General features: G+C 37.5%; 5 protein-coding genes across 6 annotated transcripts; 3 read left to right on the forward strand and 2 right to left on the reverse strand.

Moving 5' to 3' along the window:
* Positions 1-1,881: 1,881 nt before the first annotated feature.
* On the reverse strand, positions 1,882-4,466 carry LOC137711182 (cyclic dof factor 1-like). The gene is made up of 2 exons (XM_068450392.2): positions 4,076-4,466; positions 1,882-3,451 (listed from the first exon to the last, which is right to left on the reverse strand). Exons 1-2 carry the CDS (start codon positions 4,232-4,234, stop codon positions 2,213-2,215), a joined length of 1,398 nt encoding a protein of 465 aa, XP_068306493.2. The 5' UTR covers positions 4,235-4,466; the 3' UTR covers positions 1,882-2,212.
* A 6,129-nt stretch (positions 4,467-10,595) lies between these two features.
* LOC137709859 (uncharacterized) lies at positions 10,596-11,537 on the forward strand. The gene is made up of 3 exons (XM_088696196.1): positions 10,596-10,822; positions 10,907-10,965; positions 11,138-11,537. Exons 1-3 carry the CDS (start codon positions 10,741-10,743, stop codon positions 11,246-11,248), a joined length of 252 nt encoding a protein of 83 aa, XP_088552322.1. The 5' UTR covers positions 10,596-10,740; the 3' UTR covers positions 11,249-11,537.
* Positions 11,538-12,841: 1,304 nt separating this feature from the next.
* LOC148696119 (uncharacterized) lies at positions 12,842-14,292 on the forward strand. Its single transcript, XM_088696161.1, has 7 exons — positions 12,842-12,856; positions 13,039-13,047; positions 13,471-13,518; positions 13,614-13,651; positions 13,741-13,810; positions 13,924-14,005; positions 14,093-14,292. The coding sequence occupies exons 1-7, from the start codon at positions 12,842-12,844 to the stop codon at positions 14,290-14,292; spliced, it is 462 nt and encodes a 153-aa protein (XP_088552287.1).
* Positions 14,293-15,741: 1,449 nt separating this feature from the next.
* On the forward strand, positions 15,742-17,654 carry LOC137711540 (uncharacterized). Of its 2 annotated transcripts, none has more exons than XM_068450789.2 (7): positions 15,742-15,921; positions 16,374-16,447; positions 16,537-16,584; positions 16,687-16,724; positions 16,818-16,893; positions 17,024-17,144; positions 17,236-17,654. In XM_068450789.2, the coding sequence occupies exons 1-7, from the start codon at positions 15,828-15,830 to the stop codon at positions 17,427-17,429; spliced, it is 645 nt and encodes a 214-aa protein (XP_068306890.2). In that variant the 5' UTR covers positions 15,742-15,827; the 3' UTR covers positions 17,430-17,654. The 2 variants fall into 2 exon arrangements, with proteins under 2 accessions (XP_068306890.2, XP_068306889.2); XM_068450788.2 differs by having other exon boundaries at positions 15,745-15,936.
* A 1,166-nt stretch (positions 17,655-18,820) lies between these two features.
* Positions 18,821-20,659, reverse strand: LOC137711734 (GDSL esterase/lipase At1g74460). The gene is made up of 5 exons (XM_068450990.2): positions 20,212-20,659; positions 19,973-20,103; positions 19,643-19,882; positions 19,295-19,544; positions 18,821-19,208 (listed from the first exon to the last, which is right to left on the reverse strand). Exons 1-5 carry the CDS (start codon positions 20,450-20,452, stop codon positions 18,964-18,966), a joined length of 1,107 nt encoding a protein of 368 aa, XP_068307091.2. The 5' UTR covers positions 20,453-20,659; the 3' UTR covers positions 18,821-18,963.
* Between the last annotated feature and the right edge of the window lie 2,329 nt (positions 20,660-22,988).

The raw sequence follows: 22,988 nt of genomic DNA on the forward strand, positions 1-22,988 counted from the left end.
TCATTTCTCTACAAAGATACCTTTTTGGGGTTTTAGTTAGAAGGAAGGCTCAATTCCCCATATTTGGAAACACCATTATTTAGCAACGTTACCAAGTTTGCCACTAGAATTTTGTATCCTCAATAAAGTTAAACATGTAAGAGTGCAATGCATGATCATGGTGGTATCCTCTCGTATCCTAATGTCTTGCCGTGTCGTGTCGTGTTGTGTTCCTTTGTCCATATTCATGTGCCGTAGATGTAAGGTTGTGTTCAATATTTAGTCGACATTAAAAATCAAAAACCATATGGCTAAAGAGTTGTGATCCAGAAAATATTCAAAAACCTTCTGTCATTGTATCTTCTTTTGTCTCCCAGACAAGCATTAAAATTAGGCATATGGATGAAAATAGAGGGACAATTGCTTTCGTGTAAGATGAAGGAAAAGAGCAAAAAAAGGAAGAAATAAATAGAAAAGCGAAAGCGAGACAAAATAATGACTTATATAGAACAGATTTATCGTTATTATTGCGTTTGATTCAATAACACAATATTATGCATAAATTCCTCTCCACATAGCATTGCATAATCAAATCGAAACGCTATGTAACATCAAACTCGTTCTGTATAAATTGCTCCTCAAATCAAGAGAGAGAGAATGCCAAAATATTCATGGCATTATGTGTGGAATTGGGGTCCCATATAACAACTCATCTTTACCAAAAAATGTGGCCTGCATTTGCTTGTTGAACCCAAATATCTGTGCGTTTTTTAATTGGTAATTGTTTTGAGAGACACACCTATCTCTGATGTTGATGCATCTAACGATTTGCTTTGCAAAGAAATTAGGTAAGATGTATTTCACCAAGTAATCCTAACATCCATAGTTTCTTATCAAAGGGGAAATATCCCAAGTTTCTGTCACTAGCTAGTGAGAGGCATGTGTCTGAGATGAGTTGTTTTAACGAGTAGTCGTTTAGGGTTGAATAAAGGGTCGAACATATATATATTTATAGAAATCAATGAAAAAAGAATCAAACATATATATTTATAAAATCAAATCGAGGGTTGAACACATGTATTAAGGTTAACAGAGTCTTTGATCATAGCATCAAATTATTCCGTTATGTGTTTAAAAAATGTGATTTCTTTAGCATCAATTTATACAACACAATTTTTGCTAAAAAGGACCATGAACGCATAATTGAGAACTGAAGCTATGATCCAAGACTCTGGTAGAATACCATACCATACCATTGTTTCAAAATTTCCTTCTTATGTAGGTAGGCAATTTTTGGCTTCAATAATTGTGTTGATTTATTATTTCTTAGGGAATGAACATAATTGTTTTCTGAACGAGAAGAGTACGAGAAATTTTTCAGTATGTCCGGAACATGGGACAGTACACCACCTGTTCCTCCAAGTGTTCATTCAATTGTATAATAACATATGGTGTATCATTTTGTGTTCCAGACACACTGAAAAATCTCTCAAAGAAAAAAAAGGAGGAAAAGGACAGCAAGATAATATCGGACGGTCTGCAACCAAACTTTTGTGCAAGTTGTTCAGATCCTTTGGTGGTGAAAAGGAAAGCAATTTGGCCCTTGCTAGGAATTTAATTCAAGCTTATCCTACAAAGAAAAAGGGACTCAAAAGAACAATTTTGTTGGTTTGTCGCCATCCCCATTTTAGCCCCACGAGAATAGCCACCAAGGCATGAATGGATAGACAGCTTAATTATAACGGAAATGTCACTGTGACGGTATCTCAAATTAATCAACTAGCATTACTAACAAGAGTCAAACGCAACACTTTTTGATTAGTTTGAAATATTATCATAGTAGTGCCTCAGTTGTAAATCCGCTCTTTTCCTTGGCCCCCAAGAAAAGAGAATAGAAAGATCTTTGGATCTCCAATTCTATCATAGTATTTCACATATATAGAGATTATGGATACGTACATGAACACAACCTCAGAAAAACTAAGTACATCAGAAGGGACCAGTGCATAGCGCAAAAAGGCGAAAGTAGTTGCCACTAGAGCTTTATCCTAGAGGGAACCAATCTCCCACAAGCGCTTTATCCTACATTAGTTCCCCTATCATACTGAGGAACCCTAGAGAGTAGAGACTGCCCCTCCAATTCTGCATCTCCGATTCGACCAGCTCAACTAAAATGGCCTAGCTGGATGGGGTTATCTGCCAAAACTCATGGCTACTTGGCTAGCTAGCTACTTCATGAGCTCTCATGAAAGTTGAGGGATCTAGACAATGCAGCTGGATTTGCTCGCATTGCGGGGGAGGTCTCAGGGACAATTTTCTTTTGATCACTCTTTGGTTGGAAGGCCTTGAACAGTCCTTTGCCACTGATGGAATCGTTCTTGATTCCGAGCGTTGCCCATATTGAACTCTTTGCAGCTTCACTTGGATCATCAATCCGTAATGTTTTCGGAACCAAAACACATCCATTTTTCTGTCTTGATGGCTCTTGTTTATCCAGATTCTCTGGTCTTACAACGTCCTCATCCCTCGAATGCTTCCCCAATGTTGGAGAATTTGAACTAGAGTGGGGAGACCTTTGGTTTGGAGAAGGGGGTTGTGGACCAAACCAAGGAACGTTCCAAGTGCCAGGCACGCCACAGTTCCAATAAGGTGCAGGGCAAAATGATAGAGGAAATCCTGGAGGACAAAAAGCCGGTGGGGGAACTGCTGCATTCCATGGATAAGGCCACAGAACACCGGGAAGACAAGGAATTTGCGAAGAGAAGCCATTGACATTCTGCAAGTGTGGTTTTGAAACATTTACAGAAGATGCACTGGAGCTATCATCACCATTTTCCCTAGATTTGCAAGGAGCTCGAAATACCTGTTCTTCGCCTTTATGTAAACCATTTCGAGTACTACTTGAAACATTTTTATCTGCAAGATTTAGAACAGAAGCCATAGGATCACAAATAGGTGCATCCACTCCGAAGCTCAGGACTCTACCATTGCTTTTTAATGCAGGGTGGTGAGCTCCATTTGGAGCATCAATCCGAGCTGCTTGAAGAGCCTCGGTAATGGTGAAGTGGCGATAATGTGAGGCAGAGTTCTTGTTTTTGCGACGTCCAGCTCCCACAGGCACATTCCTCATGGTACCGCCTGCAGTCCAGTATCTTTGACAGGCTTTGCAGAAATGCCGCGGTTGATTGACATTGTAATTGTTGTAGTAACAAAATTTAGTGTCCATGCTATTGCAGCGGGGGCATGGAAGTATCTTGTCAGGCTTCTTCAGGGTTTTCTCTTCCGAGTTTTCAGTACTCGGTTCTTTCTCTGTCTGAGCAGTTTTCGATTGCGCACTTTCTTCATCTGTTGATGGTGTCTTCGGGTTCACATTAGAATCTGGTAATATTTCCAGATTTGCAGGGTCTTCAGTTTTAGGAGGAGAACCATCATCTTGTTCTATGCTCTCTGTCGATTTTCGTGATGGCGAATCCTGAAAATTTTACAAATACGATTTAGAATCGGGTAATATTTCCAGATTAATGTAAACAACAGCTCAGAAAATCAACAGAAAACCTTCCAGATTTCTTTCATATGAAGAATAAATAAATCTCACAGCTGAAAATCTGGCTGCTTAATTAGGAGAAAATCAAGAAGCATAAACAGTTTCACAGTTTTTTATCTGCAGTCACACTTTAAAACAATCTAATTAGCTATATGTAAATTGGACTTAATTAACCAAAATTATTAAACAAAGAAGTAATAAAACTGATCAAATTTAATACTTTTCCAAAAGCTGGAGTGAAATCCATTGATTGAAAATCGTTTCATTGATAAACAAAATTGAATCAAACAATCAAAAGGCAACAAATTTTCGATTTCAACTTTCAACTGGAAAAAAAAGGCTCAGAATTTCCACTTTCTTTCCCTGATTCTTTCATCTGCTAAAATTTATGAACTTAATTAAACAGGATCAAAAAATCAAACAAAAATAGAAAAATGAAAATGAATCAAGAAAACAAGCTCGACCCTTCAAAGCTCTCAGCATTTTAACAAAAGGGTCGAATCCAAACGAAAATTTAGACAAGAACTTTCTCTCTGAGTTACAAACTGTTACCTGCTCTGTCTCTGCATCCTCTTCTTCTTCGTCCTCCTCCTCTGACTCTACCTCCACTTCTTTCTCTACAGGCCGAGCAAAACCCAAGTCGTCGATGTCGGCAGGGAGGGCAATCTTCTTCCCGAAGAGCTTGATCGCGGGGTCCTTAGTTTCCAGCATTTTCTCGGCGGCCAAACAGTGGGAAAAGAGGCGCGAGTGTTGGAGGTGTTTTCCTTTTCGTTTCTTTTGGGTGAGAGTCGTGGTGGCATTGGGCGTGGTAAAACGTCGTCTACGATTTTGATCCGTTTAAACTAGCTGGAAGTGGGTGCCACGTCACAACGTGGCGTTTGATTCTCAGCCACAAGTTCTTGTGGCCTCCAGATTTTCCTTGTCAACATTCCTTTGGGTGCATGGAAAATTCGGTGCTACCGGTAGAGATATATATATCTTTTTTCTTCCTCGTATTGTCACGAATTTTTTAGTATGCACCGATGTATGATGACATTCATATTTTTAGTCGTTGAGTTCATTTTCAGAACTTTAGTTGCGTAATTAACATTTCATTTATTTAGTATATGCAATGTATCGAAGCATAGTATAATTTTTTAGTTTTTTATTGTTCACAAGTTTTTACAACTTGACCAAATAGGATTGTCCAATTCCTATAACACCTATCACTAAAATACCCCTAGAGAAGGACAGGGCCAAGCGAGCAAAAATAGGTTTTTTTTATTACCTTCCTTGAGTATGTATAAGACCGAATCCATTTAATTTCTGAAAAGGATTACTAATCCTTAACTCTTCGAGGAATCCTTCATAGTGGTTGGGTCAACTTTTCTTATTTTCTTGTAAGGAAATTGTTTAACGGAGTTGCGAGTTGCTTAAGTAGAATTTGAAGGAGATTCTATCCTTGCAATAGCTGCTATCCAACAAGAAGGTGATGACACCTCTATTTGGGGCTAATAATTAATGATAGTCACTTATTTCTTCAAGCTTTCTCTCGATTCAGGCTTAAGTCATGTTAGACAATAAGCAAATCAAGCATCACATGGGCTTGAAAGAGTAGGAACTGGAGAGTAACATGAGGTGGCTTAGTTTGAAGAACCATCGGACATGTAGCAAACATCTTGATTGAGAATAGTTCTATTCAGTGACTACAATGTTCTATTTTATTCTACAATGATGGCCTCTTTTTTCATGTTTTCGGTTTGAAAGTCCTGACAAAGTTTTTTATTCTTCAGAGATTCACTTCATTTTTATGTCATATCCTCTTGTATGTATTTTATTGGCATCTTACTAAAATTGTACCTTTCCATAAAAAAAAAAACACAGGATTACAAACACCCTTAAATTTTGGTCGTCGAATTGAACAAATTAAAGAAGATTAAATTACATAAATTATAAGGAGTCTGTGAAAAGTAAACTAAATATGAATACTCTAAGCAATTATGTAATTTAATCTCTTTAATTATTTGTGTATGAAGACTCTAACCTAACTGAATATATTTTCTATTTCATTTATCTTGCTAACTTAATATTTAATCTCAGATTAGAACAAGGTTTGTCGCCACATCAGCTGCAGAAACTTTTCAATGGGTCCCACCCCAAAAAGCTCAAAGTTGAAAGCCTGCAGAATATCTACACAATCTCCCGTAAATGACCAACACGTGTCCTAGCGCATGACACGCGTATACCATCGACCAACTTGTACGTAAGCAGAGCTCTCAAAGGATGACACCAAAGAAAGATTTTTCAATGTAACCGTTGCACAAGATACTACATCACGTGTCTCCATATAAATGGTAAGATATGTTTGTTAAAAGGTTAATAACTTAAAAATTAAAATTTTTCATCACTTACATAAAAATACATGGTGTACCATCTGTGTTCTCGTCACAATTAAAAATTTCTTGACACGAAATCCAATCAGTAGACATTTTAATTTTTTTAATATTTCAAAAAATTAAGCAACATAAAAGTAAAAAAAATATGATTTAGTACAATCTTAACGTAGGGATAAAAGAGAAAGGATCCTGGCCAGATCCTTTTTGTGAGGATTCTAAGAATCCTCTAATCATATCTGTCACATCCTGGTTCGGGGCGGATCACTTCTCAGGCCCGCTCTACCACCGTAGCACGATATTGTCCGCTTTGGGCTTACCATTCCCTCACAGTTTTGTTTTTGGGAACTCACAAGCAACTTCCCAGTGGGTCACCCATCATGGGATTGCTCTAACCCCTTTCTCGCTTAACTTCGGAGTTCCCGTGGAACCCGAAGCTAGTGAGCTCCCAAAAGGCCTCGTGCTAGGTAGGGATGAGAATATACATTTAAACTCCCCTGGGCGATGTGGGATGTTACAATCCACCCCCCTTAGGGCCCCGACGTTCTCGTCGGCACACTTCCGGCCAAGGATTGGCTTTGATACCATTTGTCACATCCCGGTCTGAGGCATATCACTTCCCGGGCCCGCTCGACCACCGTAGCACGATATTGTCCGCTTTGGGCTTACCATTCCCTCACGGTTTTGTTTTTGGGAACTCACGAGCAACTTCCCAGTGGGTCACCCATCATGGGATTGCTCTAACCCCCTTCTCGCTTAACTTCGGAGTTCCCGTGGAACCCGAAGCCAGTGAGCTCCCAAAAGGCCTCGTGCTAGGTAGGGATGAGAATATACATTTAAACTCCCCTGGGCGATGTGGGATGTTACAATATCTGTTTATTGTATATTGTGCGGTCAGTTTTTATCAGGTACTGTTTATATTCAATTTTAAATAAAAAAATTACAATGATTTTTTACCGCACTATGTACGATGAACGGATGTGATTAGAAGACCCCCAGGATCCTCACAAAGAGGATCCTGCGTGGATCCTCACAAAAAGGATCCGACGAAGATCCTCCTGGGGGATAGAAGAAAGTTAAAAGATAAGAGTATATCTAAAGAAAGCAACATTTGACGATGTTAGTTTTGTTATGTTGCGTAGTAAAAATAAATTTTTAATGGAGATAACAACTTAGTTAGCAAATTAAAGAATTAATAATTGATCTTGTAAGTTTATAATATCAGTTGTTACTTTTTTAAGTTAGCAAATTCGATCTCGCAAACTATTTTATTTAAAATATTATTGATATAAGTGTTTGAAAATAAAATTTGGACCTCATAAAATAAATAAAGTTAAGATATTAATATTTTAAAATAAAATCTAGAAAGTTGGTTGAAAGAGTGGGAGAACGATAAGGTGTGCACAAATGGCTTTACGCAGAAATGAGAAGGCCTCCCCTTTTTATTTTTTATTTATTTTTATTTATTATTATTTATTATTATTATTATTTATCGTTTTGTTTATATTTTGTCTTGTTAAGAGGATAAGAAGGAGATAATGAACCTCGAAGATAAGGAAGCAAAAGTTGACTCTGCGAGTCACAATTCTAATGGATAGTGATAGTAACCCAAAGCTTTAGTGGTCAGAGTGAAATTTTTAAAATTACGTAAAAGTGTCAAATGGGTTAAACAAAGACACCTTCAAAGAAATATTTTTTGTTAAATCCTTTAAAATTCTCTAAAGTTTGGTCTTTCGGTGTTAAAGGTCAAATGGTTTTGATTACCTTAATCACATGCTTCATCTATTGATTAAACAAGTCAACTTTTTCTTTTTAATCAAAATAAAACAAGTGTAATTAGGTAGTTAAAGTTGATTTGTTTAATGTCGGATTAGCCAGTGGGCGGTTAGTACTTCGGCTAACATGTTTTTCAATTCGGAGGCACATACCAAACATTTGATTTGGACAGGATTAAGATGAGATTAGGATGGAAGGTTTGAAGAAATTTCTCCAATCTCTTAGTCCCCTTCTTTCTTTTCATTTTTTTTAGGAAACTTTAACGAAAAGTTTTCGATACTGTTCACTTTAACGAAAAATCATATTTTTACACTAAAAAAATCAATCATGGTACTATTCATTTTATTTTTTATTTTGTCTTTATCGTTAAAACTCAAAATTTTCAAGTCATTTTCATTAGTTTTTTATTTTTTATTTTATTTTATGTTTCAAATATATATATATATATATATATATACACATATATATATATATAGCTTTTTGGCTGTTGACAGGTGCTTTATTTGAAGAGATTTTTCAGTGTGTTTGGAATACGGGACAAAACACCATTATTATTATAGAATTGCAGGAACACTTAAAAAAAAATTCTCTAATTATATAATAACATGAGATGCTCCGTCAAGTATACGAAAACAATGAAAAATCTCGCATTTATTTGAACCTGGTGTCTGTCATCAGAACAACATGTTCAATTGAGGTTGAAAGTGATTGTAATATGGCCCATGTTTTATAGGGATTAAGTGACGTCCCGAGCCCAGTGAAAGCTTTGCCAGTGGGCACAGAGTGAGGTTTATTTGGGATTCCAAATAGTGTAAGGTGTCCCAAAACCCAAAAGTCCTTGCCACGGTGGCCCCAAAAAACATTGACTTATGGCCCGAAATTAAAATGAAAGTCTCGTCAATCATTGCCCATCTTCGGAAGAAAAACTTACCTATCACGAGTTCATATGATCCAGAAAAATCTTAAAGTCATTGAGGTATTTAACAACTAATTGTGAAAATTCCTATCAATTTAACAAATGACTTTTAAGTCATTTAAAAGACGTGTATAGCACGACCCCATATGACCTCTCTCGATGTAAAATGATTATTCGCTAGACATCAATCATCCTCTATAAGAAATCTTAGATATCATGAGTTTGTGTAACATTTACCTCAATGATTAAATCAGATTAACCCTTTCATCATGTAACATGCTAAACCAGAAGAAAGATCCACCCTAATGATAAAAAAAGAAGATTATGTGAACGTTTCATGTAAGTTGTTAAGCACATAAACTCAATGTGAAGTGTGTGACATATTGCTCCCATGGGCATGAAAGGACCGACTAAATTGGGTGAGATCAAACAAGCATCATCAACGGACAGCATCCCATCTGAAAGGGTTGACTAAGTTTGAGTAAAATGTAGCATGATAAATTTTGAAGCATGCAAAAGCAGCAGAAAGCATGGTATGATTATTCTGGATGGATCCTTAAACTTTTCTTGCTTTATATATCTTTTCTACTTTCTCAGCCCCATTTCGGATATTTAGGCTTTTAGCTTTACTTTGTAATTAGTTAATTAATTTTGTTAATTACCTTTTGGAATTGGCTAATACATCAGCCATGTTTGTTTCATTGTCAATAACTACTTTAATTACAACCTAATCACTCTGTAACCATGCCACCATGTAAGGGCAGTGACCCACCAAACACATTGTAAAGTTTGATTGGTGATTCATAAAGTCAAACAATTTAAACTAAAAGCATGATAACTTGATCCCAATATGTCCACTGAAGTCGGAACAAAGTTGAATGGTTAAACTGATTGTGTTGCCAACTCTAATTGTGTTCTGCACTTATCATCCAACCAGATCATTGTGTGTCTTATTCTTGGAAAGAAGAATAAATCATAATAAGAAGAGAAAACAAAGTTGAGTTTTCATCATGTAACCAATTGATAATATTTGGAGTAATTCAACTACATAAAACGTCATTCTTCTTTTTGATGTGAGATTCACTCTCAACGTGCTCCCTCATGTGTGATGAATTTTAAAGTCTAACACATGAACAACACAAGTTGGGTGGCGTGGAGCACGTGTGGCCGTTGGGTTTCACACACGAACAACCTGCTCTCTGATACCATAGAGAAGGTTGAGCTTCCACCATAAAATCATTTGACAATACACGGAGTAACCCAACTATTATAAGTACACAATGTCCCTCTCTCCCTTATGTGGAATTCACTCTCAACAAGGAGGTCATGAACTGAAAAAGTCATAAATAAAGAAGATAAGGAATGTAAATGAGATTAACTGCTTCCTTCATTAATTTAATTTTTGTTTTTTAGATTTTGAGTTACGAATTATAACGTATGAGTCACATAATTTTTTAGTCCGCGGGTGTCACGGTATTAGCAAATGCATGTGAAAGCATCAATCAAGAGCAAACCCATGTGAAATCATGAATCATACTAACTTTAATACTCATGCGTCAGCAAACATCAAAAATCGAAAATTTCAATACAAGTATGTTCCAAGTAAACATGTCATCGTCTTCTTCAACTTTTTATTTTTATTTTCAAACAAGTCGTACTTGTACTGCAATACTACATGCTATCGCATTTGGTGGTTGTTGTTTGTTTTCCCTACCCCTTAGTTGACATGCCACTAAAATGGAATCCCAAAAAATCTAACTCCATATTGCTTTGCTTTTTTAGTGATTTCTTCTTCCATTTCATTGAATATCCTTGTGCAGCTGTGTCCAATGATGATGACTCCCACTAAACCTTAACCTACAATTTAGTGCATGAGACCCCTGAGCTCAAATTTTGCCACGATATCATCCTTTGTGATACCTCCACTACCACATTCACTTAAAAATCAATTGCCCCACTTAACAATTTCCCAACAACCTAACTGCATTTTTGGGTAAATTTCCACCAATTTACACTCCTCTTCTCTTTCGCCTTTTTGACTTTTTCCCAAATCCCAACAACTCAAACAAAGGTCTAGAAAAGCAGCTTTTTTGAGTTGTATAAATTGAGTAGTGATAGCTTTAAGACAATTAACATTCAACTTCATAGAGAAAATGGCAAGCAGTCTCCTTCATGTGCTTGTGATCTTGCTAGGGTTTTCTCAACTCATCTTCTTGAATGCCATCCCAGCTACAAGTAAAACCTGTAACAGCTTTCTGCTTCTGCATCTTCTTCTTATTCTTCTCCTTCTTGTTCTCATTTGCTTTTTACAACATGCAGGAATTGGAAGCCTAAAGCATGGACCTCAACTTCATCAAATTGCAGGAAGTATCAAACTGGTATTACTCCATATATTTTCGATATTATAGTTCTTTGCGACTCGCGAGGATCCTCTAGGGATCTTAATAGACATGTATTCATAGTACAAGTATAATTCACGAGAAGCGCTTCCGGGAAAAGATGTGTTGAGTTACTAGCCTTCCATCTCTTAATTTTCATCTTTCAAAACAGGTAACCACAGAGAAGATTTATAATGAGAGAGCTATCAGTGAAAGGATGGATGTGGAGCTAAATGACTACCCGGGATCAGGCGCCAACAACCGCCACACCCCGAAGCCGTAGTCTGGAAGATGCACTGGTTGCTAGTATTCTGCTGGAACTATGGGTTTTAAGGTTTACAATGTACTGTTATGTATGGAACTATTGGAAAAGAGATTTTTGTTTCTATATCAGTCATTTAAGTTTATTAATGTTAGGGTTTAGACGGAGTAGGAATGTAGGAACTAGACGCATTAGGTGAAATGAAATCATGGATTAATGCAAATATATATGTACAATGATTATGAAGAGTATTAACTTGATCAAGCAGAATGAATGTATGAGCTTTTGATGCTGTTGATAATCTCGTTAACTATGTGTTTAAAGTTTTGATTTTCGTTAACTCGTAAAATTAAGCAGATTATTTCACATCTTAGCGAGAAATCTTGTGAAAATTTTGATAATTTGGAGTCTGGACACCTCGTGTTATAAGAGACAAGATTATATCTGAGTTGAAATTTTCACGGCCATTTGATGCTCCATAGGCTATATATACTGCAGAGGGTGAAATTTTTAGGGCAAAATTCCAAGATTAGAAACACTTTTTGAATTCGCAAATATAATTCTAGTTTGTATATGAAAAACTTCTTAAATCTTAATCATCACTAAGAAGAAGTTGTTAGAAAGCTTTTCATTCTCCTAGTGTTGAGAAATATTGTATTCTCACGAAAGAAAATTAAAACACATAAAAAGTATTTAATTAACTTGAAATGCTGTCACAGTCACAATAAAAAGGATATATCTTAAACTTCTAAATAGCTGATATCAAAGTAAAATTCTTTAAGCAAAAGGCTTTCCCAAAAGAAAAATCAAAGGTCCATCCATAAAAGAAAAAAAAGGCCGAATAGAGAAAACACAATGATAGAATTTTTACCACATGTAAAAGTAGGAATAAAAATACTTAAAAATACCTGCAAGAGTATAAGATTATCGTAGTATAGCAGCTCAAGTAAGGTTGTTTTCCATAGGAATTGAATGAATAATTTATGTTAAAACCAAATCTTAAATAATTATTTGAAAACAAAGTTTGGAAGAGGTTGATTTAATTGCCTAAAATATTAAAAACGAATTTAATTAAAAACAATTAAATAAATTGGGAAAGTAAAGAAAACAAAAGAAAATAGTTTTGAAAATCTATTTAAGCACTAGGGTTCCGCTATCACCTTAACAATCATACGTAGTTCTTACAATTACTTATGACTTACACATGCATAATTGAATGTTAGGTTTTCCTAATATATATCCTACTTGGAACCTCCAATATAGAACGCATATCTAACATGTAACCCGTCCGTGGCATCCATATCAAATGTGAACATGTAAGACTTATTAAGTTTTGTGAAAACCTTTTGAAAAACTATATAACCCTTGAGACGTGTCGTCCATCCTAAGAAGTTACACATATTAATCACAAGAAGCATTAGTCAATTCCACGTGGACAATGACTAAGCACCACGTGTCATCAAGAGATCCACGTGAAAATTAAAAATTAAAAAAAAAAAAATTCATCTCTCCCTCTCCACCGTCTTCAAGCCCAGCAAGGGGTTCCTTCTTTGATTTCTGCAGCATGGCCAACAGATCAAGGATTTCCTTCACACAAAAAAAAAAAACACTAAGATGACAATGCTCGAGGTCAGTTTATCCCATTTCTGCTTTCCTTGATATTTCTTTCTCTCGCCTGCATTTCTCGGTGCGTGTTTAAGGTTCCAATATGTTAGTCATACATTGCTACGACTATGGTGTCTTTGCAATTTTTTCTCCGAATTTCTGCTGGAAAATGCTTTTTGTTGTTTTTCTTTTTTTTCCTTGTGTAGAAATTTGAGGTAAAGTGACGTAGGTTTTGTTTGGGAATGCTTCTGTAGGAAGCACTTATGCTAGAAATGCTTGTAGTATTATAAACAAGTAGAAATTTTTATAAAAATACTCCAAGTGGAAGCACTTCTACAACCTATAAGAACTATAATGTTTTTGTTCCAAATGCATTAAGGTAATCAGAAGCACTTTTGGTTGTCTAAACAGAAGCAAATCCCAAATGGGCCCTAAGAAATTTTGGGCTTTTTTGCAAGATTATGCTTTGCCAACAAGTGACTGAGATTTTTAGTGTGGATAGCAGATGGCAAGAACAGGCATAAGATTGGGGTGACTTTGTTTGACTTGTTTGCTATAAACAAATTGGCGTGATTAATCTCTGATTTGCTATAAACAAGTTGGCGTGATTTGTTTGATCTGCATTTATATGTTGTCAGGAAAACATGAAGCTCATCCAACTTGTTTCTGAAGTCAAGGATGTACAGGTTGTAACTTTATCAATCTGAATTGGCTAATCTAATTGGTTTTTGATGATTCATTTCGTCTAATTTACCTTGATATGTTCTGAATGTGTTCACAGAATACTGAGAACCTGCTCAAACTTTTGGAAGACGGCACGTATCCTTTGTGATATATTTGATCATTTATGTTTTTGTTCATCCATCACTTCGGCATTTTCGGGATTTTTCTCAATTCACTTTTGCAAGTAAATGTGTGGGAAACCTTGTAGAGTTGGAAAGAATCAAAGAGGGGAACAAGGTGCTCGTTAGGGACAGGGTAAGTAAGTTCAACCGATGAAGTCCTTCGCTTCCTACGTTTAAATGGTGTCATTTAGCATGAATTAACCATTCTGTACGCATGATTAGAATTGTACATCTGTTCATTGACAGGATGTGGAGCGGAGCGTTGGTGAGAAGAAGCCGGAAATTCAAAAGAAGGATATGAGAGTGGAAGCCTGCATCTCTAAACCAGGTAATTAACTTGACACATCACGCGTCTGAGATTTTTGCATCTCCTTCTGTACGAACATTTACTTTGACATTTGGTAAATGCGTGCAGCTTTGCAGCCTAGTGCTGATGAATTAGCCCGAGCTAAAGCGGAGGCATGCAAGAAGATACTTCCCTGCCCTCGCTGCGAAAGCTTGAACACAAGATTTGAACAGTTCAAATATTCCAATCTACGTAAAGAAAAACGTATGTGCAGAGAGTTAAGGGGTGGCGTTAACAACTCTCTTAAGCTAGGGTTAGTGCCTCTCTGAAGTTCCCCATACTGTTTTTGTAAAAGGAGTAGGACTCCAGGAATAGATGGCATGATAAGGTGCTGCAGATCTTACTAGTGAGGACAGCTTTTGATTGCGGAGGAGATTTGAATGATATGTTATGGTTGACAATTTTATTATGATTGTGAACGAGGTGTAATTTCAGAGCAATCAGGTAATATTTCGCGGGAAAACTAAAATATATGAACCATATGATTGGTTTAAATTTAAAATATTACCAAAAGTAAAACTCTTAATGAAAGTATTGCTTTCCAAGGAAAAATGATTTATCCATTAAAGAAGGGGAGTCAAACCGAAAAGCGTTGAGAAATTCTATGGCCAATCTATTAGAGAGAAATTTTCTGTGCAACACGTCTTGTCTTTTGAATAGAGGAAATATTGAGAAAGCGCGACTTCTACTAAGTTTCTTTCAACTTTGATTTGATTTATGCACAACATCTCTTGCACAGAGTTGAATTAAAAATTGAAATATTTTTTTTTGTGTGAACTAAAGAAAACCCAAAGTCGAAGCATTAATGCTAGGTACACCAAATTTTTAAATCAAATTTGCAAATCAAATGATGTATTATTAATAAAAAATAAGCACGTTAATCAACACTTAAGTTATAATTAAATTATCAACAACCACATCATTTACACAATGTTTGGATGAAAAAAATTTAAGATTACTAAGGAATTTTAAAATGACGGGATTTTATTTTCTAGAAATTGTGAATTTTCTTGTTTGGTTAACCTAAAACCACAATGGAATTAAATATGAAATTTCTTATTTTTAAACTCTCAATAATAGAAATTAGGAAATGACATCTATTTACATGAAATTTAAACTTGGGAGTTGAAGGCCCCAAATTAAAAAAAAAATTTCAGGGGAAAATTTAATTTTTTTTATGTTTATGAATCCAAATAAGGGAATTGGTGCAGTCAATTTATAAATTCTGACTTTTATCCAAATTTTAAGTTTATTTCCCTCATCCAAACATATTGCTAGTTTACAAAATTTAGTCTCCTTAACATTACCTATTTGTGAATATTAGTTCCTAAACTTGTAACACTGCCCACCGGAGAATGGGGGAGCAATTATCTTTTTTCGATAATGTTGTTATAGCTTTCGTAAAAAAATACATTAAATGAGTAAATAAGAACGAATTGTTGTAGCCTATTTTATCTGACAAGGGAAAAGGGGGCTTGCGACAAGGAGAGATTGAGAGAGATATATGTTTGTAGAATTATATAGAGAAATGTGTGTGTTATTCTCTCCTATGTAGTGTCTTTATTTATAGTAACAAGAGAGAGAAGAAATCCTTCATTAATTTACACAATCACACTTAAACTAAGAAAATTCTCGGCACGAATACTATTATTATAACAGAAAAATAAAAAAAAATAAAAAAAAAACACTCTGACCAAAGAAACAAAATACCAACTAACAATTTTGCTTCAAGTCGCGAACTTTTTCTCCCCTCGTTTTCTAATTTCTAAAAACTCAGACCAGTAAGAACCAGCTAGAGAGAGAGATGGTTCGTATGCGGTTACCGGGAGGGACAAAGAGAGAGACAACTAGTCGTGGGGAAGAAATTGGCGACCAAGTTGATTTACTCGGCTTACAAGGTGAAAGTGGTCAAGGTCAATTTCTCCCATTTCTCCTTTTCTTTCTGTTTCAACTTTCATGGTTTAGGGTTCACATATGAAACTCATTCGTTGCTACAACTATGATTTCTTTGCACCTTTTCCGAATTTCAGCTGGAAAATGTTTTCTCTCATCTTTTCATGCAAAAATTTTGTAGGAGTTTGAGTAACCGTTTTTAAGTTTTTCTTCCAAATACAGTCAGTAGCGCTTTTGGTCTATAGAAAGTACTTTTAGCTCTACCAGGAAGAAATCCTAAAAAACTGGCCTTTACAATTTTTCAGCTTTTTGTAAGATGACGTAGTTAGTTAGAAGCGTTTTTTAGTTGACAGAAAGCACTTTCAGTTCTTCAAGACACAAATCCCGAACGGCCCTGAACTTTTTGTAAGATTATGCTTTGCCGAAAAAGGACTGAGATTTTTAGTGTGGATAGCAGATGAGAAGGAAAAGTGTAAGATTGGGGATCAAACTGATGGCTTCGCTACAGTCTCGGTTCAAAGTTTCCATGAGGTACAATCTTGCCTCGTAATTTAATCTCTGATTTGGCCTTAAGAAGTATGTTGGTGTGACTTGTTTGATCTGAATGTATATCTTGTCAGGAAAACATGAAGCTCATCCAACTTGTTTCTGAAACCAAAAATGCAAAGGTTGTCGCTTTATCAATCTGATTTGGCTGTTCTAATTGGATTTTGATGATTTATTTGGTTTGATTTCTGTTTGATGTTATTATATTCTGAATGTGTGTACAGAACACCGAGATCTTGCTTAAACTTTTGGAAGACAGGACGTATCCTTTCACTTCGTGATCTGTTTGATTGTTCGTTCATTTGTTTTCGTTTGTTACTTTTACCTTTTGGGTTTCCTAATTCACTTTTGCAAGTAAATGTGTGGAAAACCTTGTGGAGTTGGAAAAAATCAGAGAGGCGAACAAGGCACTTGGTAAGGAGGATGACAGGGTAAGTTCCAACTCATGAAGTCGCAACACAGTGATGATTTAACATGGATTAACCGGTTTCTGTATGTTTGCGTATGGTAAGATTATTAAACTGGACGTTGTTTGACATGTGCATCTGTTCATTCACACAGGATGTGAAGGATAAGAAGCTGGAAATTCAGAAGCGGGATGCAAAGAGGAAGAGGCCAGCTGAGAAGAAGCAAGAACTTCAGAAGAAGGATGGCAAAGAGGAAGCTTCCTCGTCCAGACCTGGTAATTGACTTGACATCTCGCGTGTTTGAGATTTTGAAGTTTCTGTACTACTGCACCCGCTTTCTTTTTGACGTTTGGTAAATTCCTGCAGCTTTGCAGCCTTCTGATGATGAAATAGTCCGAGCTAGAGAGAAGGCACAGAAGAAGATACTCCCCTGCCCTCGTTGTGATAGCAGAAACACAATATTTGACAAGTTCAGTCGTAACAATCTCAGTAAACCAGTACGTTTATGCAAAGATTGCAAAAGAAGCTGGGTTGTACGCGGGAACTTGGGAAGAGGCTAGTGTTTACAGCTCCGTAAAGCTAGGGTTAGTGCCTCTGTAAGTTTCCGTTCTGATTTTGTAAATGGCGTAGGACTCCAAGTGTAGATGGCACTAGGTATAATTTTGTTAAGTGCCAACATATATATGTATGTACCCATGAGGAGGTGTGCAGATCTAACAAAGTATGTATAAATTATGTTTTATGGTTGAATATTATATGTGAGTCGAAAGTTCATGGCGGATCAATGCTAAATATGTGTAACTTCGTAGGCAAAATCACGAAAGTTTAGAAACGTATATATTCAAGTTCACAGAAACTGAATTTCTTGATGAGCTCCTTGGCAATAAGCTCGTTTGCCCTATCTCTTGATGAAACAATGGCAGGTGCAGGGAAAGGGCCGTTTGTTTCATCAATGCGCGAGAAACCGAATTTCTTGATGATCTCCTTGGCAATAAACTCGTTTGCGCTATATGATGGATGGTACTCGTCCCAAAACACAAATTTGCTTCTGTCTTTGCACAGTACTGGTGAAGGGAAGAACGTCAAAGCCGGCCGAATCCTTCCAAATGACGAGCTGTGTGAATCTGCGTTGCTGAATCCTGCCATGACGAACCATCTCTCTCTCTCTCTCTCTGAACTTTCTGAAGGATATCCTAGTATCTGCGACAAGGCATAGACAATCCCGCTGCCTCCCTCAGAAAGTTACACGGTGACAAGAAGTGTCAACTTCCGACCATTCATTTCTTTTCAAATCAAAATCAAAGACTCTGGATTCCTCACGCTTGTCATGGAACATCGAAAACCAAATAACCTCATAACAACGGCATAACCAATTATCGACAGAAAAGAATGGAAACGGCTTTTCCTTGTATCAGGGTCGCGCGTTTGAGATTTTGGCATCTCCGTACTACTGCACCCACATTCTTTTTGACTTATGGTAAATTCTGCAGCTTTGCAGCCTAGTGGTGATGAAATAGCCCGAGCTAGAGAGGCGGCACACAAGAAAATACTCCCCTCCCCTCGCTGTGCACGATAGCATGAACACAAGATTTGGCGAGTTCAGCCGTAACAATCTCAGTAAACCAGTACATGTATGCAAAGATTGTAAAAGAAGCCGGGTTGTACGCGGGAAGTTGAGAAGGGGCTCGTGTTAGCAACTCCGTAAAGCTAGGGTTTGTGCCTCTGTAAGGTTCCAAATTGATTTCGTAAATGGAGTAGGACTCCAGGAGTAGATGGCACTAGGTGTCATTAGTGCCAACGTATATGTGTATCCGTAAGGAGGTGGTGCAGGTCTTACTAGTGAGTGAGGACAGTTCTTGATTGTTCATGAGTATATTATGGTTGTCAAGTATATGTGAGTCGAAAGTTCATGAAGGATTGATGCTCAATATGTTTAACTTCATACGCAAAATCACGAATAATCAGAAACATATATATTCGAGCTTATAAAACCAAACCATAGTTGTATATGAAAAGCTGTTACTGATTACTAAGAAGTTGCTTTTTAGGAAAGCAATTTGAGCAGCAGACACTGCTGGTTTATTGTACTAGTATTTATCCCTCTGGTGATGGAGCAAAAGCAGGTGCGGGGGAAGGGGCATCCGTTTCATCAACGCGCGACAAACCGAATTTCTTTATGAGTTCGTTGGCAATAAGCTCGTTTGCACTGTCTGATGGATGGTACTCGTCCCAAAACACGTATTTGCTTCTGTCACTGCACAGTACTGATGCAGGGACACACGTCAAAGCCGGTCGAATTCTTCCAAATGAGCAGCACGGTGAATCCGCATTGCTGAATCCTGCCATGGTCGGAATTCGAATACAGAAAAGGTCAGTAGAGAAACGAGGAGATATGTTACATGTTCTCTGTTCTGTCTTAACATACCATATTCGTTTGGATTACTGATCACATCGTTGACGACATCATAAGCATCACCAAATCGATAGCTTGCGTTAGGAAGCTTGCTGGACAAGTCTTCCATTAGCTTGCTTCCAGCTTTGTTGAAGCTGAGAGCTAGTTTGTTTGACCTTTCTTGGCAACCGTAAGTGGTACTTAGCACCCTTTGGAGCGGAATACAACCCATTGGTCCTAGCCCAAACACTATCAGCTGCCTCGCCCCTAGGCTGTGCAACAGCTGCTCGAAAGCACGTAAAACCCTAGTCAGGAAACTACGTATTACGATTGACTGGTAGAAATTGATACAAATAAAAAAATAAAAACTGATATTCTAACATTAAGTTGTCTTTCTAGAGTTCCCATTAGGTATTCCATGAAAGTTTGATCGTTGTAACTCCACGAATCTCTGTAAACAGGCATCAAGTAGTTGTTAATGAAGTCGTTGCTTCCTAAAGCGACCACATAACGAGCGTCTTGGAAGAATTTCTCCGCTGCGTTTGCGCCAATTTTGTTTTTGATCAGTGTTTGTGTCCCTTGAAACAGATCGATCTGCTTGTAGAGCGAGAACCTCTGAATCTGCAAACACATTACTGGTCAAATCACGCACAATCTTAATTAAAAGCTCAATCTTCATGTGGTTTTGTTACATTTAAGGTTGCAACTTACAAAGTAGCCGCCGGTTTCATTCAAAATCCCTCCACCTCCAGATGCATAGTTTACTCCTTTTTCAAGTATCACGTCATCGGTCAATGACGGATCAAGAAAGGCCGGCGGCCTTGGGAGCCCCATGTTATCACCTAAATAAACAAACAAGTTCAGCATAAAAATAAACTCGACGAAAAACTATATGTTTAAGAAAGACAAGACGTCCTGCACAGAGTCAAAACTGTTGCAACATATGTTACCTATTATATCAGCAACTGTACGGCCATTGGAGAACCTGCCATTGGGCAGTCCATTGCCCATATCAATGCCATACCAAGGCAGGCTTGCTTGGGCGAGACTCCTGCCCATTTGCTTGTTGTTTCCGACGTCGGAGAGGGAGTCCCCGAATATAAACTGCACGATTTTGCAGTCGTGGCCATCAATGAGGAGGCCGAAGAGAGTCACGGCCGCCATCATTGCTGCTAGAGCTGTGAACTTCATGGTTGAAAAACTCGAGAAAATGCAGATATTTTCAGGCCTTCCAATGTGAGATGGAAGACTTGGGTTTTGGATTAAACACAATGTGGGAGAATTTATAAGTAGGAGGCGTTATCTGTGATTAGATTTCGTGTGAAATTTGGGGAAGGACTAGAAACTGTATGATGGATTTGGGAAAAACAGAGAGGGCAGCTTAGCTAGCTTGTTGGAGAAACCAAATGTTACTCGGACGTACCTAAATGCAACTAACCATGATTGTCTTTTGTTACAAGTTTACAAAGGTCCGTGCCCCAAAAGTCCCAATTACAGGAAAATAGTTTTCGCACTCTCTTTTTGTCTGCTTTTTTTTTTTTTCTTTCAATCTTTGTATTGAGTAAATCAAATGAGAAGTATTATAGAAAAAAATTAGAGAAGTGTAGAAGAAAACACGAGAGTGAAAATTGCTAGCCTTTCTACAAGCCTCAAACCTTAGTGTTGAATCCAAACAATTCAAGAAAATATATGAGTCAAGATGATTTTATCTTTTTAAACAAACGATATTATCTACACTAATTGGGGGAGTTGGCAACCAAGCCTCGCAATGAGCTAGTAATAATGTGGTTCAAATTCACCTTTGGCAAGAATCAAAACTAAGACCTCTCACTTACAAGTGAAGAAGAATACCACTAAACCGTAGTATTAAGTGGCAAGTCAAGATGATTTTGCATTTGTGAAAATGTTAGAAGGAAGTATGGGTTCACCTACCTACCAATGTGGCCTTCTCTTTCAACATGTTGGCAAACCATATATTCTCATTTTCTAAGTTTCTTCAAAGAAAAGAAATTCAGGAGGCTCACAATCTTTAATTCCTTATTTTCTCCCCTAATTCCCTTTTTAATTGACAAGATTTCTAACTTTGTACAAGTAACCCACCCAAATGGGTTTACCCTTGATTTTCCTTTTTACTCAAGACAATCATTACAACAAAAAAAATTATTAAAAAAAAAATCAGCTTTTACAATATTAATTTTTGATTAAGTATTGAATTAATGATGTTGGCTAGGGTTGGGCAAACAGGTCCTGGACCTATGGGTCGGGCCGGGTACGGGGTGGGTACATATATTGTAAATTCAAAACGGGATGGGGTGGGACGGGTACAAATTTTAGAGAAAACGGGCCCCCGGCGTGAACCGTTTCCACCGTTTATTTCTTAGGTTATGTAGAATTCTCCAGACTCTCAGACCTCTCGACTTCTCCCTCACAATCTCTTTATCCTGAACTTACACTCTGTCCCCGTCTCCGTCGATCGAGGTCCATCTTACCCACCACTTAACCACCATCTCCAGCGTCGATGGAGGTTTCTCCCACCCACCATCAGGACGAGTTCATCGATGTTAAGAATTTGAGGTCGATGAGCCCCTTGCTGTAATCTTGCTTCCAACTTTTAAGAAACCCGGATTGGTTTTGATTTAGGTTTTTGGAGGGTTTTGGGCTTTTGTTTGGGGTTGTTTGGTTTTTTGTGGGGTTTTGGGGGAATTTTCTGATATGGGTTTTGGTTTGGGGGTATGTTTGATGTGGGATTTGCTTGATTTTCTTATAGGATTTATGTGATTGTACAGATCCCCTACTCTCAGATTACCTAACTTTCTTTCTTCGTTCTCGTTCTCTTCTCCCTTCCACCCCTCGACTGCGTCGACATCACAACAACCACCAGGCCCACCAAACGAGTCACGACTCACGAAATCACCTCACCGTCGGAGAAGACAAAGATTGCGAAGCTCTAGATCGGAGAAGACGAAGATTGCGAAGCTCCAGATCAAAGAAGACGAAGATTGGACTTGTGGACCAGGCCCGAATCGACCCGTTTGAAACGGGCTGGATTAGGTCCGATTCCAAAATTTGAAATCCCATTACTCGCCCTGACCCGCCCCATTGCATTTTCATACGTGTCCGGTCCAGTCGCTCCAAATTTGAGTCTGGTCTAGCCCGTGCCTAGCCCTAATATTGTCATTTCATATATATTGGTTAACAAACATAATGGCATGTCTAATTATTATTACGATCCTACTTAGATGCTTTAGCCTTTAGAGAAACAAATTAAAGAAGATTTGCCAACTTCGAGAGACGTCGTCAACCCCCTTTTGCAGTGTGGCCCGCAGAATCCAGATAGTTAAAATTTGGAGAGGATCTTAACCCCACACAAAGAGAAAATTTTAAGTTATTAACATTTTAACACACATAATTTATATAGAGACACGTGTTATATCATCCCTTGTGATGATGACATTAAAAAAATCTTTCCACACAAAGAGGTAAATTCACTGACGTGGCAAGCAACCACTGGTTGCACGTAAACGATACTAGAGTCTACATAACCAGACAAATCCACTACAAAAGTACACAACGTGGCATTGTTGTCATCCCCTCCCATTTCCAAGACCAAGGATCAGTATCCTCTCCTCTAGCAAAAGATGAGGATCCTCCTGATCAAGTTTATTGGGTCGTTGAAATTTTATCTAACGATTACAAATAGGGGCCTCTCTAAAAGGATCAGGATCCT

This window comes from Pyrus communis, chromosome 6 (genome assembly GCF_041283825.1).
Source record: "Pyrus communis isolate YQ-2024b chromosome 6, ASM4128382v1, whole genome shotgun sequence".
NCBI lineage: Eukaryota > Viridiplantae > Streptophyta > Magnoliopsida > Rosales > Rosaceae > Pyrus > Pyrus communis.

Bases quoted from the DNA above. Each gene is read 5' to 3' on its own strand.
- LOC137711182 (XM_068450392.2), bottom strand. From the start codon at position 4,234: ATGCTGGAAACTAAGGACCCCGCGATCAAGCTCTTCGGGAAGAAGATT. The intron at 3,452-4,075 runs GTAACAGTTTGT...TAAAATTTTCAG, and splicing joins AGGATGCAGAGACAGAGCAG to GATTCGCCATCACGAAAATC.
- LOC137709859 (XM_088696196.1), top strand. From the start codon at position 10,741: ATGGCAAGCAGTCTCCTTCATGTGCTTGTGATCTTGCTAGGGTTTTCT. The intron at 10,823-10,906 runs GTAAAACCTGTA...TACAACATGCAG, and splicing joins GAATGCCATCCCAGCTACAA to GAATTGGAAGCCTAAAGCAT. The intron at 10,966-11,137 runs GTATTACTCCAT...CTTTCAAAACAG, and splicing joins TTGCAGGAAGTATCAAACTG to GTAACCACAGAGAAGATTTA.
- LOC148696119 (XM_088696161.1), top strand. The intron at 13,519-13,613 runs GTTGTAACTTTA...ATGTGTTCACAG, and splicing joins CTGAAGTCAAGGATGTACAG to AATACTGAGAACCTGCTCAA. The intron at 14,006-14,092 runs GTAATTAACTTG...AAATGCGTGCAG, and splicing joins AGCCTGCATCTCTAAACCAG to CTTTGCAGCCTAGTGCTGAT.
- LOC137711540 (XM_068450788.2), top strand. From the start codon at position 15,828: ATGGTTCGTATGCGGTTACCGGGAGGGACAAAGAGAGAGACAACTAGT. The intron at 15,937-16,373 runs GTCAATTTCTCC...TGTGGATAGCAG, and splicing joins ACAAGGTGAAAGTGGTCAAG to ATGAGAAGGAAAAGTGTAAG. The intron at 16,448-16,536 runs GTACAATCTTGC...ATATCTTGTCAG, and splicing joins CGGTTCAAAGTTTCCATGAG to GAAAACATGAAGCTCATCCA.
- LOC137711734 (XM_068450990.2), bottom strand. From the start codon at position 20,452: ATGAAGTTCACAGCTCTAGCAGCAATGATGGCGGCCGTGACTCTCTTC. The intron at 20,104-20,211 runs GTAACATATGTT...TTGTTTATTTAG, and splicing joins TACAGTTGCTGATATAATAG to GTGATAACATGGGGCTCCCA. The intron at 19,883-19,972 runs GTAAGTTGCAAC...ATGTGTTTGCAG, and splicing joins ATGAAACCGGCGGCTACTTT to ATTCAGAGGTTCTCGCTCTA.